Source organism: Podarcis erhardii, assembly GCF_964252035.2.
Source record: "Podarcis erhardii genome assembly, chromosome: 8".
Lineage (NCBI taxonomy): Eukaryota > Metazoa > Chordata > Lepidosauria > Squamata > Lacertidae > Podarcis > Podarcis erhardii.
The window spans coordinates 24,542,401-24,558,690 of record NC_138499.1 but is presented as its reverse complement, the minus strand read 5'-3'; the positions used below and the strand labels follow the sequence as shown (position 1 = coordinate 24,558,690).

The following is a 16,290-nucleotide window of genomic DNA, read 5'->3' as shown; positions in this document are numbered from 1 at the left end:
TTACTCAGACAGGACATTACTATCTCACTATAGAAAAACTAATTGCCCCACTGCAGGTGCTCACTGCTTTCTATCTAACTGCTCTAATCTGTCACCAGTAATCACCTGTTGGAGAATGAAAGTAAGCCACGCCCACTCCAAGTGAGTGGCCAAACAAATCATAGTTTTAAAGCAAAGCTGCTGGGTTTGGACATAATGCCAACCCATAGTTCATAAGCCTAACAACAAACCATGTCTTCACATCATGGTTTTGTTTCCAGAAAACAAACTATGGCTTGGCATTATGTGTAAACTAGACCAATGTACACAAATTCATGAGCTTAAGAAGAAGAGAGGGGGAAATTCAACAGGCTCACAAAAGGATATTCACACATGGATTCTCCTCCTCTCTCTGGAAATGATAACACATAAAATGCAACTCATTGGTTACCTAATAAATTAAAATGTGTCAGAAAAGGTAGGTCACTGATATTTTAATTAATGTTGTGAATACCATTTGATTAGCTGCCTCTTCAAACAGTAATCAGCCTGGCAGGTTTGAAAGCGATATTTTTGACAAGTGATTATACAACACTAATAGAAGACAATTACCTGTCACAGAACAAGAGTACCAGGGTGCTGTCAAGAAGTACCTGCAAGCCTTCAGGTACATTTAAGGTTAAGGAACTTATGGTCCTTAATCATACTAGCAGAAAAAAGTAGCTCAGTGCTATCAAAACTTTGTTTCCATTGAAGAATTTAGAATCCTTGGGGAAGTAATTTAATTAGAAATACTGGAAACAGTTTTCAGCTGATGGCTTATTAGCAAGCTACCTGAGCCTGGATTAGAAAGCAAAAATCTTTCTAGTGGAACTTGTTAAAATAGTTTTCTTACTCTCAAGCATGAAAGCAAGGGAGCCAATTTAAAATTTTATTTATTATGGAATTTATATCTATACAGCATGTCCTTATACCTTATTGTCACTAAGCCAAAGTACATGTAATTGAATAATTGTATATTCTTCTCCTGCCTACCCATTCCTCCATTTCCCCCCTTTTCTGTTTTGTTTCCTTATAGCTATTTTAATGTATAAACCCCTTGGGACACAGGCCTGTCATAACTGTTATTTGTAAAGCACCAGGCACATGGGTGGCCCTGAATAAATAAATAAATGCAATTTTCAATCATTCCCCAACTTAAGAGAAAAAGACAGCTAAATTTGACAAGTAATTTAAACAAAGACAAGGTCTAAGAAAGGATCCACATTGCAGTCGTTATTTCAGGTTCAATGCTACAATTTCTTTTTGTTCAGTACAACAGATGGATAATGTAATTAGTTCGCTCAATCAGTGCAGATTATCACAGCAAATCATTGCAGCGGTTAGTAATTTTGGCCCAATCAGCATCTGCTGCAATCACACCAAAATTCACCGTTTTATGAGGTGCCTTGTATTAGGGCTTGCTTACAACTCCATTTTCAAATCAGCTGCCATTTGCAATTCAGGACAAGTAGATTGATCTTCAAGGTTCTTACTATACAGTGGTACCTCAGGTTAAGTACTTAATTCGTTCCGGAGGTCCGTTCTTAACCTGAAGCACCACTTCACTAATGGGGCCTCCTGCTGCCGCCATGCCGCTGGAGCACAATTTCTGTTCTCATCCTGAAGCAAAGTTCTTAACCCGAGGTACTATTTCTGGGTTAGCGGAGTCTGTAACCTGAAGCGTATGTAACCTGAAGTGTACTGGACCTTTTTCTTTAAATTCTTAATATAGTGTGAGAAGCTTTACTCCAGAGGCGGGTAACCTCCACTCTGCAGGCCTAATTAGGCACTGATCCCAAAGGCCATTTCCCCCAAACCACACCTACTTTTCCCTCACCAGGTGTCACATGGGAAATCGAATGTGGACCAGGTAAACTAGTGACTCTGAAGGATAAATCAGGAGCTTAAATCAAGCTTCCAATTGTTCATTTGCAAGTGACAAACTCAGACAGCTAACAATTAAGCCCCACTGGGATTGGATGCAGAAGCAAATTCCCTGCCCAGTTCATTCTGGGCCAATTATTCAGCTGGTGCTGACAGTGTGCCTTCAAAGGGGCCCTTTCGAAGTTGACACCTGATTGTTGTCCCTGGGGTGTTGGAGGAAAGGATCCTGCCCACCCACCCACTGGATCCCGTTCCCCTCCCTGCTTCACTCATTGGGCTTCTGCACAGGAAGAGTGAAAACCAATATAGCTCAGCCCAAAACAAACAACTGAGCTTGCCTGTGACGTGGCTCCAATCTGCCATGCCACATAGATTCCCTGACATGGCTGGGAAGCAGATATACAACCAGTGTCCAAAAACAGATAAATGGAAACAATATATACAAGCTAGAATTTTACTATGGCAAGCAAATAGGCTGACAGAGCTACTGAATAATGCGTTTCAGATAGTCTGCTAAACAAGAATTAAACTGAATCAGGTACAAAATATTGGTAAAGGGAGCTAGAAAGAAAACAGCCTAGCAGTGGGCACCACTTCGAAATCAACTCCCTTCTTATCTCTGCTAACCGAGAAGATGAGTCCAGAAACTTCATTCTCTTTGCTCTGCTGGAAATGGAAGATAGAAAACCCTGTTAAATTCTGCTAAATTTTAAAACTGCAAGCTCACTCTTAATCTCTGTACTCAACAAGAGCACAGATAGAAAAAATTTGTCCTGCCTCCCCCTGGATTAGGCACACCACCCCAGGTGCTGTTTGTTTCCAGAAGCTTTAATGCTCAATCAGTACCAGACATATGCAAATCACCAGTCAAAGGCACAGCAGGCCATACACATCTCTGCTCAAAGGCATAGGTATACAAGGGCACAAGCAAAGAAGCTGATCCAACAACACATCCCTTGCTTTCCTGTTAGGCACAATGTAGCACAGCAATTTAGCACTGCCCCTTGAAAGCTGTCTGCACTAGTGTCTCCAGAGAGGCGGAGGGGTCAAACACAGCATCCCCCTCTGGAGAGACAGGGGCAGACCCTGTATCTGACTCCAAAGGTAGGGTGGTCGGGGCAATAGGCACAGTAAGAGCTTCAGAACAGGACTCTTGAAAACCATGGAGCTCACAGCTCTCCACTCTGATTGACAGGGCATGACAGCAAGTTGAGGGAAATTCCACACACACACACACACACACACACACACACACTTTGGGCCTCCTTAGGCTCCTCAGCATCGAGTTCCTCTGGGTCAGAACACAACCTCCCAAGCCCACTGGAGCCTTCCCCGGAGTCCATAGCAGCCACCCCTTTGCGATATCCTGACTTGACCAACCGGTGATGTCTTATGTTCTGTTTGGTGAAAAGACTTTCACAGATTGCTCCTGAGCTACCACTCAGTGGTATAAGATTCTACAAAAATAAACCCCAAAGCACCCAAAATACTTGGAGTTTCTTTTAAAAAAAAGTTTGTGTGCTTTTCTTTTCTTAAAAAACCCAAAACTTTATAAGGGTTATAAGCATGAGGAGATATGTACTGTATATATAAAGTACAGTGAGTGATGGAGTCTGCAAAACAAACATTTTCCCTAGCTCTCCAGTTTAGAAATGAATTTAAACAGATTTTTAAATAGATTTTGAGCTATTCGTCTTTGAAACGCCTTAAGCAAAAAAGCAGCTCTAGGTGTATTTGGCCCCTTGTATGGATTAGAGATAAAACAGTTCCAAAAATTCCTGGCAACAGCAAAAATATATGTAGAAGGAAGTTTTATCCTTACAACACCCCCAACCTTTTAAAAGAATACATTTTAAGTGCTTGGTCCTAAGTATTTTAATAAGAAAGCTGTTCACCTACACTATTGTAGAATTCAGGAAGACATCGTAATCAGCATTTTTCCCTCTCTCTGACAGGAGTGAATGAGGAAATAAGACTACTGTTGTGCACAAATTCCAAAGGAGGGAGAGGCTGAAACAGTTACTTGGGTGCAGGACCAGTTACCTTGGCTAATCAGGGATTCCAGGCTAAAGAGGAAGGTGCTGAGGAAGTGACCAAGAAAATACTTGTATACCACAATTTCATAAAAATATCAAAGCAGTTTACAACAATCATATATACACAATAAAACCACATAAAAATCTTACAGGACTGGATATCTCTTCCCTTCCTTTGATGGTAGCTCCTTCAGCTTGTTCACAGCAATTCAAAGGATGCGCTGCAGCTAGTAAAAGAGCTTTTCTTAAGTAAATGTCCACTGTGCTTTACATCCTAGCCAGAAGTAAGCCCCGGAGTTCAAAAGAGCTTACTCCTATGGATGGATGCATAGGATAGCAGTCTTAGAGGAATATGGTGAAGAGCCAAAATTTGTAAGCAATCAGTACTATAATGGGAATGCAGCAACTTTCTCCACTCTTCAAAAACAGGCTTTTAATCATTTTAATTGAATTTTTGGAGTATTCTGAAAACCCTAAATGAACCCTAAATGAAGGATTTTACATGCCAAAGGGTTAATCATAAATTCTGATTTTTTAAAAAAGTCTAGAAGAGCTTTTACAAGCACTGTGTAAGCAGAGTTTCACAGTGATCTAACTTTAAAAGCTGCAGCTATAGACTATAGCATAGCCTGTGAAAATTCACAGGAGTTTTTCTTTAAGGTGTCGCAGGACTTTCACTTCTTCAAAAACTCATCATTAGCTGGTCCAGAACAGAGCCGCAAGATTATTAACGGGGACAGGGCAGTTATACATTGGGAATATTATGCCTGAGTTTTGTCAGCTACTCCAGCTCTTAGTCCATCTCCTGGTCCAATTTAAAATGTTGGTTTTAACTTTAAGAGCCCTAAATGGCTTGGGATTTAGTTACCAGAAGGGCACCTACTCAGTCCTGATCATCATCTTTTCAAACACAGCTCTGAATGTCGCCATCAAACAATTTTTGTTGGTAACACTCTGCTTCCTGGAATGGTTGCCTGGCACCATCTTTGTGGTCTTCCAAGCCCTTTAAATAACATGCATCTCATTGTCTGGCCTCATTTTAAAATACGTTTTGTTGTTGTTGTTTACTTTTAATAAAGTTTATTGCTTTATGTTGTATTTTTATTGTTGTATCTGTTTTGCGAGCCACCTATAAAACGTATTTAAATATAATACATAAATATTTGAGCCTAATATAATATATTTGCAAGAGCAACAAAAAGCCATAAAAATAGAAATAACACAGTTAAAAGCTTAAAAAATGAATCATGGTTTCAAAGTTTTTAGAAAGTCATATGCTCATTAACATAGATAAAGCCTACATTATTAATATATCCATACAGTCAGAAGAAACTGGAATCTATTCTGAAAATGCATATAAAATGTTTTGGCAGTGTCATGGTGGAATTGGACATCATAGATAATAAATGTTGACTACCAGGGGCAGCCAGTATTTTCTGGAATGCTGTAGATATAGCTATAAAGATGCTGTGCATTGTTTCTCTTGATACATGTGATTAGGACAGTCAAGCAAAAATTCAAAATAAATCTCGACTTGCAGTGCCAATTAATGTGGCAACTCCCCTATGACTCTGCAAAGCCTGTGAAAACTTAAACTAGCATTCTGTTCTCTTCCGGCTGCTGTTCCCATGACAACAGCTCTCTAAATCACAGAAAACAGGTCAGGTTTTTAAAACTACCCACAGTTTCCCCCACTAGTTTTATACTAACCAACCTGTTTAAGATCATCAGAGGACTTGTTGCCATAGCAGCTGTGGGAGACAGTGGGAAAAAGAAGACCATTATGTATTCAGAGGGACAACAGAGAGAGGCAGCTGCCTATATATTTGCCACTTCCTCCCTCATCATCTTTTCCCCCGCCCTCATCTATAAACCTCTCTAGGCTCTTCATTACTTTTCAATTTTAAATCTAGTATCCAAAGCACTCCATGGAAAGGTGTAGACTCCCGGCCCTAAATTTAGCCTGGAGAAGAGAATCCCAGTGCTATTAAAACGAATTTACAAGCCATGGTCCCTCACGAATCATTTTTGTGTATATATACTGAAGAATGCTAAATATAAGTTACTTTCCATACTATTTGCACTAGAGCTGGTCTACTTTCTCATTGTCAGTTGGTTTTGGAACCCTAAAATGGGAGAAGGGTGTCAGCAAAATGTGAATTCTTCCATTTCATTTTGGGAGCAGAGGGGTGGGAAGGGAAGCTTCTTAATTTACTTCACTTAAAATCTGCAGATTGTGCAGCACAGCAGCAGATAAGCTCTGGTCCACCACAGTCACAGTCTTTCCTTCTCAGAGTGTCACTTAATGATATATAAATTATTTTAAAGATGAAATAAATAAAGTGTTATTCCTTTAGCATCTTTCCCAGAGGCACCCGAGGAAGACAAGATGGCAAGCAGTTCTAACTGCTACTGCCATAGTACCAAAGTTGCCAGTGTAGTGAGACCTTTTATTTAAAGACAGAGAGAAATATAGCATCTTCCCCACACCTTGAAACTATTTTAAGCTCAATTTATGGTCTCCAAAATGCCCACCACCAGTTAACTACCTGTAAGTAAGAGTGGCAAAGGGGGGCAACCATTTTGATCCATCCAAAATATTTCAACACAAGAGAATGGGATTCGCCTCTCACCTGCATAACGTAAAAAAGATCTAGAGCCATACTGTAATCTTTTACATTTGGTGCCAGAGTATGGTCTGAAGGTACATGAGGATACCACCTTGATGAAGCTAAGCAGGCCAGGGTCTGGGTAGTTCTACTTTGGGTTCCATGACAGAAGAAAGGCGAGATATTAATGTAATACAATACAAATAAATACATCAAGTGGGGACTACTAGCTTCTGGGAGCCAAGAGGAGGGAAGCAAATTCAGGCAAATACAGAGGGCCTTCTGGGTAGTGGCGACTGCCCTGTGGAGCGGCCTCCCATCAAATGTCAAGGAAATAAACAATACCTGACTTTTAGAAAACATCTGAAGACAGCCCTGTTTAGGGAAGCTTTTAATGTTTGATGTTTTATCGTGTTTTTAATATTCTATTGGGGAAACCCAGCCAGATGGGTGGGGTATAAATAATAATAAGTTGTTGTTGTTTGCGAAGCTACATTAAAAAATAGTTAGAGAATAATGTTGCTTCCAAGCTCCCAATGCATTCTTATGGGAGACGTGGTGATTCTGATCCAAGCCTTTAACGGTGTAAGCACGATGTATTAGCAACCACTAAACTGGTACTATCCTGGTATAGTTACAGATAGGTAGCCGTGTTGGTCTGCCATGGTCAAAACAAAATAAAAAAATTCCTTCCAGTAGCACCTTAAAGACCAACTGAGTTAGTTCTAGGTATGAGCTTTCGTGTGCATGCACACTTGGTGTATCTGAAGAAGTGTGCATGCACACGAAAGCTCATACCTAGAACTAACTCAGTTGGTCTTTAAGGTGCTACTGGAAGGAATTTTTTTATTTTATCCTGGTATAGTAATTCATATTATTATAAACCTTTTAAACTGGGGTGGTATTGTTTTTGTTTGTTACTATGTATTAATATTTTCGTGTTTTTATATTGTAAACCACCCTGTGATCCTCGGATGAAGGGTGGTAAATGAATGAATGAGAGAAAGGTTGGGCTACAGATTCTATGCTATGTGGATTCATAATATGTTTTTAAAATGTGAAAATATATATATATATAAACTTGAAGACAACAAAGTAACACATACACAGCAACAATTTAAAAAAGCAAAACTAATTCAGCTAGAACACACCCAATGATGTACATAATTAAACTTAAAAAGCACAAGTTCATTTAAGATGTAAATTATCTCAGAACTAGGCTCATGATAGTCAAATTGCCTGAAGTCCAAAACCCATATCACACTGATGTGTAGGGGGCGGGGGCGGCTATGAAATATCTGGTCTGGTCTAGTTACAAACATTTCAAAGCTGTCCCTGAACTCAGAAGGCTACTGAGCTATGTGCATGAGATGTATTAATATGAACAATTAGTTACCAAGGCAACGAAGACAAATATAACTGCTGCTTCATCACACTATTCTCACCATTTTATTTTATTCATTAGAGTCCTCAAACTATTCATGAATTATGAACCTGTTATGCAACTAAACAGATGTTAACAGAGCTGGCCAGCAACCTTCACAACCTACTGATTCTCCTAAGAGTCAATTCACTACAAAAAACGTTCTAGCTTGTCTTATGCGCCCAAGGCCTTGTTTTCATTTAATCTTGATGTTCTAGGAAAGATAGCATTTCTGAACTTTGTGTTGAATCTTAAAAGAAGCAGGAAAGGACTGTGAAAACCTTCCTTATCTCATAAGTGAGGAAGGAAACACATGAGATGGAGTGAAAAAGGAATCCAAAGTTTATTTCTGCACAGAAGTTTGGTCCAGTGGGATCACTCCTCAAAGACTGGGCCCCGAACACACCTACAAGCCATCTTTTATAAACATCCCAGTCAGAACCCGTGAGTCCTGTCTTTCCCTTATATGGTAAGCAAGCTTAGGCTATGCTGTCGGCCTGTGATTGGTTCCCTTTTGCCGCATAGCAGAGTGTGCGCACTGAGTCGTGGCCTCTATGTCTACATATCAAATGCCTAGCTTTCCTGTACTTTCAAGCTATGGTGCAAACAAATCATCACCTATAGCTTGATCCTCAGTAGGCAAGCTTTTATACATAAAAAGCAATTTTCTAGACATTGTAGCTTCTACGGTAGATTCTATCATGCGCCTAAGGGCCTGAAGAAACAAAGGTATAATACATGGCAGAATCAACAACAACAAAAACATAACCAATAATCCTCCTATCAAGGTTTAAGGCCTCCCATCTGGGGAAGCCATGAAGACAACCAATCCAGATTCCAACCCTCCCAAGACTATACTGGAACATGGGCTACTGCTTCCATATGATCAGCTAGAGAACGAATAGCCTCACCATTATCAGATATGTTGAAACAACAAACATCTTTTGTTAAATTCAGTGCGTTACACATCCTGCCCTGTTTGACCAGGACATAATCCAGGCCCATTTTGAGTTGCAGAATGGCACTTCTACTTTCATCTAATTGTGGAGCCACCACCCGCAGAGCCAGAGCGGTTGTGCTGGTGACTATTTCCACTACAGCCTGCAGCATAATGATGCAGTTCAGATTATAAATAGGCTCCTGGAGCCCCGCTACCAATTCATGAGGGCTCCATGTAGCCGGGCCATAATGTTGTATTATCCTTTCTGGAAGCCAACCATTAGTCCCATACCAACTTTGAGCCGAGCCTACAGCTACCGTCTCTATGGCCCCTGCCGCATTCTGGATAGTTCTCCTTCGGTGGGTCAGATAAGGGAGAACCCACATGGGGGGGGGGGGGAAGAAGGGTGGCTAGATAACAAGCCCTGTGCCAACTGGGAGAAACTTCCTTATATGTTCACTGTCTGCACACCTACCACAGAAAGGAAGCATTCCCTTGGAAGGTAACTCTGGCTTCAAATATGACCTTGTGGGTGACGCTGCCTCTTGGGCAAGTCCTGGTAGTGCTATTGATATCTCCACTAGGATTCCAACAGATTTTCCAAACGTGGCTCAATCATTTTGAACATCTACAATAATCAAATGTCTTTTGGGTCTGTCCACATGTCCAGTTGTTAACATCATGGTGCCACCAATTGTGGGTGCAAGACAAAACTCCCACCCCAGTGCTGTTTTGAGTCTTCTTCTGGCGCGCACACAGCCCACCTTTTAAAGGCGCTACTTTAATTCTTTGCCTTGTTATACATTGGGGGCCATTCTTTGAGGTTCCCTTTGGTGAATCCCACATCCAATACTAATCCAGTAGCGTTTAAAGGATATAGTAGGAGAGGCACACCTCCCAACAAATCATAGAGTCCTAGGGAGCAAACTAGACACTTTCCCCCATTCGTTGCTACCTCTTCTGCCATTGCTGCCCATTTATTATATTTTGCCAACTGCTCATCTTCTCCACCTCCTTCCTTCCACCTTATAGAGAAGAATAAAACTACAATAGTGAAATGAAAATGAGGAGACAAGTATCTTGCTCCCAATCTTCCCCTGTGCGTTGATAGCCAGCGTCCGGAGTGGCTACTGCAGAGGGTCATCGCTCTCACGATGCCCGTGACCCAGTCAGCTCCTGGTTTGACTGGGTACAAGGGGTTTCCTTGTCAAGATTACTTTTAAATCAGTTTCTGGATGTTGGGCACATGACCACATGCCTTCAGCTCTCTTGATACATGTGTGGTAGATCAAGGACGCAAGCCCCTCTAGCCTTACTGCTGTTGGTGAGGTCAATAAGACAACGCATGGGACACACCAGCATGGTTCAAGTGGATTTTCTCTCCACTCTTTGACCCACACTTCGTCACCGGGTTGGAACGGGTGCACAGCCTCCATTAGGTTAATGGGGGTGTGCTCAATGGTCCACCTGTGGAGAGAATACATGACACGGGAGAGAGACTACACTTGCTTCTTTACCACATGGTCACTCCATTCCATTAATCCATGGTATAAGGGCTGAATAACAGGTGGCGGTCCACCATATATCAATTCAAGTGGTGAGACTTTTAATTTTCCCTTAGGGGGACACCTAATATGGAATAGGGCAAAGGGCAACACTTCAGTCCATTTTAAATGAGTTTCCTCACACAGTTAGGCTAGTTGAGTCTTTATAGTCTGAGTCATACGTTCGCTTTTTCTCAAACTCTGGGACCTCCAGGCCAATCACATCTCCCAGTGAGGTCCCATCCACCTTCTCTCTAGTTGGTTAGTATCAACCTCCACGCCACTGGCCTTGTCCTCTTCCTCTTCCTCTTCCTCTCAGTATAATTCCTCTACCTCTCACTGAGCCGCGTCCTCCTCTTCCTCCACATTCCACTCTTGGGCATTCTTTCTTTCAGTGTCCTTCTTCTTGGCATATAACACATTGTTTTGGGCCTAAGCCCCCACTTTGCCAACCTCCTTTTGCTCCCCAGGCTCCTTGGTATGTGGGAAGTCTGGCTGCTGTGGCTACTGTAAATAAATCCACTTCCCTTTTAAACTTCCTTTTTGCTTCCCTTTTCTCTTCCAAATCTCTATTCATATATACTTTCCTAGCTACTGCCACCAACTGTTCTGGATTCATTCCAGCGAATCCTTCCAGCTTCTGAAGCTTCCTTCTAATGTCTGGTGCACTTTGCTCCACAAAACTCATATTCACCATTCCGCGATTTTCAGGAGCCTCTGGGTCTAATGGCGTATAGTTCCTATAGGCTCCATGAAGTCTCTCCAGGAAGGTGCCCAGAGACTCATCTGTTCTCTGTATGATTTCCTTCACCTTGCTAATATTCAGTGCTCCAGCTTTCAAGCCTTCTATTATGGCCTGGTGGTGTCGCTCAAGCTTCCTTCTTCCCCCTCCCCTTAGTTAGGGTCCCAATGGGGGTCTTGATCTGGATAATTCTCCGCCACCCAGGCCTGTGTGTTGGCCGCTCCATGCCTCTCTGCTTCTCGCCTGAGCCATTCCTGTGCTTGTTGATCGACCCTTTGCCTTTCCTCAGTACTGAGAAAGGTCATCAGTAATTGCCTGCAGACCGCCCAAGTGGGATAATGTATTTCCATAATTGAACTAATCAAATCGGTTATGGTTTTGGGCTTTTCAGAATAGGGTGGGCTATGTGTTTTCCAGTTCAATAGATCCATGTATGAGAATGGCACATATGTCCATATCCTAGGGTTATATTTTTCCTTATCATCTAGAGAGGCTGTTGGATTAGGCACTTCCTTTAAGGGGAAGATTCTTGCCCCTGGGATCTTGTTGCATGGACTGCCCAAGGATTCCAGTGCCGCCGCACTTGGTTTGGGATCAGGGCAGAGACCATATTCTGAATTTTCTCGTCAACCTTCCTTATCAGTTTGCTCTGCCACCCCTGTAGTCCCAGCCTCTTTTTGTTCATTATCGCCCAATCCTTCCTTTCCTTTAAATAGTTTTGGATAAATGAGGGCATAGGGAGGGGGTTGCTTCCAGTGTTCCTGGTCAGGATGAGCTAGGATAGCAGGGGCTGTAGGCTGTAAGAAGGATTAAGGATTAAGCACATAGCAGGTAACTTCAGAAATGTGTGTTGCTAAATAGCTTACCTTAGCTGCTAAATGTGCAGCTTACCTCTGAATATATCTGCATAGGACTGGGAATATGTCCCCACAAGGGAAGGCTACTATCAACAGAAAAAGTTGCCCACCTCTTGTATAGTGTTAGGTGTGTAAGCCTATATATGCCCTGGATCTGCACATGCACGCGTACACATACACACACACACACACAGTGCAACATGGCTATAAGATCAGAAGCTTTTGCTTCTGCTTTTAAACTACCACAGGTTTTTTTTTTTTTTAAGTTGTACAGAAACGTGTTAACAGAAATCATTGCATTTTTAAATTCATTAGGGTAACAGCAGCTAAGATATAATATAGTAAGACTCTAATAAAATACCAATTTACATTGTTTCTGAGATTTCTATCTAAATGCTGTATATTATCCTTAATCATTTTAATGATTAAATCATGTTATTCTATTACCTAATCAGCTGTCACATTTAACGTTTGTAGCGCCAATTAAATACTTGCTATTTGCAATGTCATCGTTTTGCAGTGATTGTTATGTTTTAATGTATTTGTTGTTCTAAGAATACATTAAAGAATCATGCCTTTTAGTAACAGATGGCTTTTTAAAAAAAAAATGCTCAAGGCATCAAAAGTGTACTTAAACAACAGTGTAATGCCGACACATGATATGCACGTTCTGTGTTTAATGTTAAACAATCTGGATACCAGACCTGTTTTGTAGTAAGTTTAGCAAAGGCAGGAATCTTTCCTTTGGCACTGATGTAAAATGCATTTGCCTTCTCTATTTGAATTATTCTACCCAGGGAGAAAAAGAGGCACTTCACTTAACATGTAGATGCAGTTAAGATAATTGATTCAATCAGCACTGATGAGACTTTTAACAGTTATCTTTCTAAATTAAATCAATTCCTAATACTAATGCCTGCATTTTGAGCCATTAGGAAAACTTAACTCTTTTGGGGAATGTAGACTCTCATTCATCTGTTAGAAAAATAATGCAAAATTTAGTAATTTTTATTAAAGAATGTGCTTTTAAAATAATACTATACTAATTCATGATCTAGCTAGCATGTTGACTGTTTTATTTTTCAGCAGCTTTTAGAGTATAGATTAGGTGGTATTCCTTTATCATTTTAAAAGCAGTAAGCAGATGGGGAGACAATCTCTGCTAGCCAACTACAGTCCTAAAAGGCAGGCAAAAGAACCCCAAGATACTTGCAATTAAGTTTTCTTTCAACCTCTGTGCTGCTATCACTGATGTCCAATCCTCTGAACTGACTCTTATGCTTGCACTCAGAGGTGCCAGCTTCTCTGGATGATTGAGGGGGCCCAATGCAATGTCCTGCCGTCACATGCACAACATCGTGTGACATTGCAAGGAGCCAGGGGGCAGAGCCCCAAACCCTCTCAACACTGAGGGGGCCCAGCACCCTAAAAATATAATAATAATGACGTTCCCAAGTGTCTCGACCATCAGGAGCTGGTGCCTATTCTTTCACTTAGGTATCCTGGGTGAAACGCAATCCTTCATTTTTAGAAAGAATGAGAATGTTGACCCCTGTAATGGTCTGACAAGAATTAAACTTGTATCTTTCTAAGAGCAGCTACATTGTCCTAAAATAACACTGGATGCTGATTCATTTTTTACATTTTGGAATTTAAACTGCTACCCTATTCTTTTAGAACACACAAAATTAGTCATTCCTGATTGCATTCACTGATAAAATCCTTAACTAGATCCCATTAAGGCAAAATCCAACAGAGACAGAACAGAGTTCCTTAGAACTGAGAGTTATCCATTATTTACAATTTTCATGAATTACTTAAAGACTGTATGTCAGCAATCTAAAAAATTGATGTCAATTTTAGAAAAGCATGAAATGCATGCTCCACAATGAGTTATCCTTTAACAAGTGTCAGTACCTATAGCCAATAATATGAGTAACATTTCCCAAAGCAAACAACTAGAGAAAATAATTGAATTTTCCACATACTGTACTACTCAGAACACCTACAACGATTATTACAATCTGTCAGCTCATAGGAAGAGCTACAAAATGTGATGGTTAAAATAACTGGTAACAAAATCTATATACTTAATGCATAACTACTGCTATCACAAAAAAATAGATAATACTTCTTACACAAGTTTAACTCAATTTTCTAATGGGTGGCCTTAATGTATACTCCCATACAGTTAAGGTGGACAATACAAGTAAAATATTGATCAATTAAGTTAGCTTAAAGATGTATATACAACAAACATTTGCCTGGTTAACACACTGAAAAGTGGGCGTTTGTTTTTACACTACAAAGTGTGTACAGAAAACATTCAGCAGGATAGAAGGAACAGACCTATGATTGAGTACAAGTGAAACTGAAACAGGGTCTAATAAGCAGCTAATCATAGGATGTTCACAAACATCCTAAATGGCTGAGAATGTAGAATCAGATTCATTAGTTATTTCAGTGGTGACAGAGAGAGAGAGAAAACTGATGGATCACAAAGGTTTCACATGCCAAATAAAGAATTTTATCAAAAAACTGCAGTTTGCTATTCAGAGAAGATGGGAGATGCTGTCAGAGACAAGAAACCAAAAAGATAAACTAGGCCACTTCTACATTGCTAGGTTCAAGTTCATTTGACAATATGTAATTTTGCATGCACATTGGGAGAATGACAAGTCTCTAATAGTACAGAAAACGATGAAGAGAAGGGACTACTAAACTGCAGAACATGGAATTCACAGTCTGAAAAACCCTACGATGCATCCTGGATCTGTGTTTGAAACTCCCATTGTTCTAAGCACATTTTGCAACAGGGAATTTCATTAGGGCAACCAGTTTCTGAGCTCTGGGCACAGTACTGCACCTAAGATTTCAGATTAAAACAGCAGAGTGGAAGGAAAGGTGGACTTTTTTTTCTGCCTCCCCACTTCCAGCTACTCTCTGAAGACTGGAGAAGAGGCCCTCTAACACTGTCCTGGATTATGCTACGTAGGTGGCCATATTCCTAAGTGATTGCTACACTGCTAAGAATTCTGTATAGTGTTCATGTTTGCTGACCTCGGTTAGAAATACTACACCATGCAAAGATACCAGGAAAGCAACGGTACTCACAAAATCAAAATCGCCATCTTGAGGAACCTTCCAGTTATCGGGAAAGACATTCTTTGATATATGGTAAGATTCATGCATATTCTGGTTGCAGTTTTCATGGCTTTTATTCTTGGAGTCCTGTTTATCAAAGTAGTCCATAAAAGAAGGTCGCTGAGCCTGTGGTGATGTTGCATTTCCTAGTATGAAAATTAGAAGGCTGTGGTTAAAATTTAAAAGAGAAAAGCAGTAAGTTCCAAGTAAATTGTGTTTCGAACGGAGCTGCTCAAAAGATACCAATAGGCAGAATTAATGTTTGTTTCCTAGCAATTGGGTTCCCAGGATAGGATGACAGGGCAAACAAGAAAGAGGCATATGATCAGAGCGACAGAAACCTAATGAAATACCACTGTGATGCAAGTGAGTGCAAAAAGTGGCTTACGGCTCAAGTAACTCAGGATACATCTACAGAATTAAACATAGTTGAACTTTTGCAAATCCTGAAATTGGAGTCGAATATTTCTTCTCAATATTTCTTTTTCGTTTTTCACATTGACACTGATATAAATGTTCCTCACATGAACAGAAACACTCCAGCTTCACCCATAGCATATAAAGATTCTGGCAAAACAGTGCCTCCAACTCCCATTCCAGCAAGGTTAGTACAGAAGGATACCATGGTTGATGGTATCAAAAATTGCTGAGAGGTCCAGGAGAACCAACAGGGACATACTCCCCTAGCCCAGTTCCTGGCACAAGTCACCCACCAAGGTGACCAAATCCATCTCTGTCCCATAATCAGGCCTGAAACAAGATTGAAATGGATCTAGATAATCAGTCTCCTCTAGAAACCCTTGGAGCTGAAATACCACCAACATGCTCCAGTACCTTGCCCAAAAATGGGACATTGAAGACTGGCTGATAATCATTCAATACGGTGGGATTCAGGGATGGATTTTTCCATGGTGGTCTTATAACTGCCTCCTTTAGGCATGCTGGCACCCTGCCTTGTTGTAAGGAGAGGCATTGACCTCTCCCTTCACCCACTCAGCCAGTCCGCTGCTGACTCTTTTGATGAGACAGAAAGGGCAAGGATCAAGCACACATGTGGTAGCTCTCACATTTCCAAGGTTCCTGACCACAT

The 16,290-nt window shown here is 40.8% G+C and overlaps 1 protein-coding gene across 3 annotated transcripts in view; it reads right to left on the bottom strand.

Annotated features, from left to right (window-relative positions):
• Positions 1–16,290, bottom strand: part of STK3 (serine/threonine kinase 3) — a 113,927-nt gene that overhangs the window by 30,095 nt on the left and 67,542 nt on the right. Inside the window, exons 10-11 of one of the 3 annotated variants that reach the window (XM_081874444.1) lie at positions 15,171–15,346; positions 5,654–5,692 (exon numbers count right to left, since the gene is read on the bottom strand). In XM_081874444.1, coding sequence (XP_081730570.1) covers positions 5,669–5,692; positions 15,171–15,346 — 200 coding nt within the window. In that variant the 3' untranslated portion in view covers positions 5,654–5,668. Of the gene's footprint in view, positions 1–5,653; positions 5,693–6,034; positions 6,068–15,170; positions 15,347–16,290 lie in introns of those variants that run through there. The other 2 variants (XM_081874445.1, XM_081874443.1) reach the window with 2 other exon arrangements.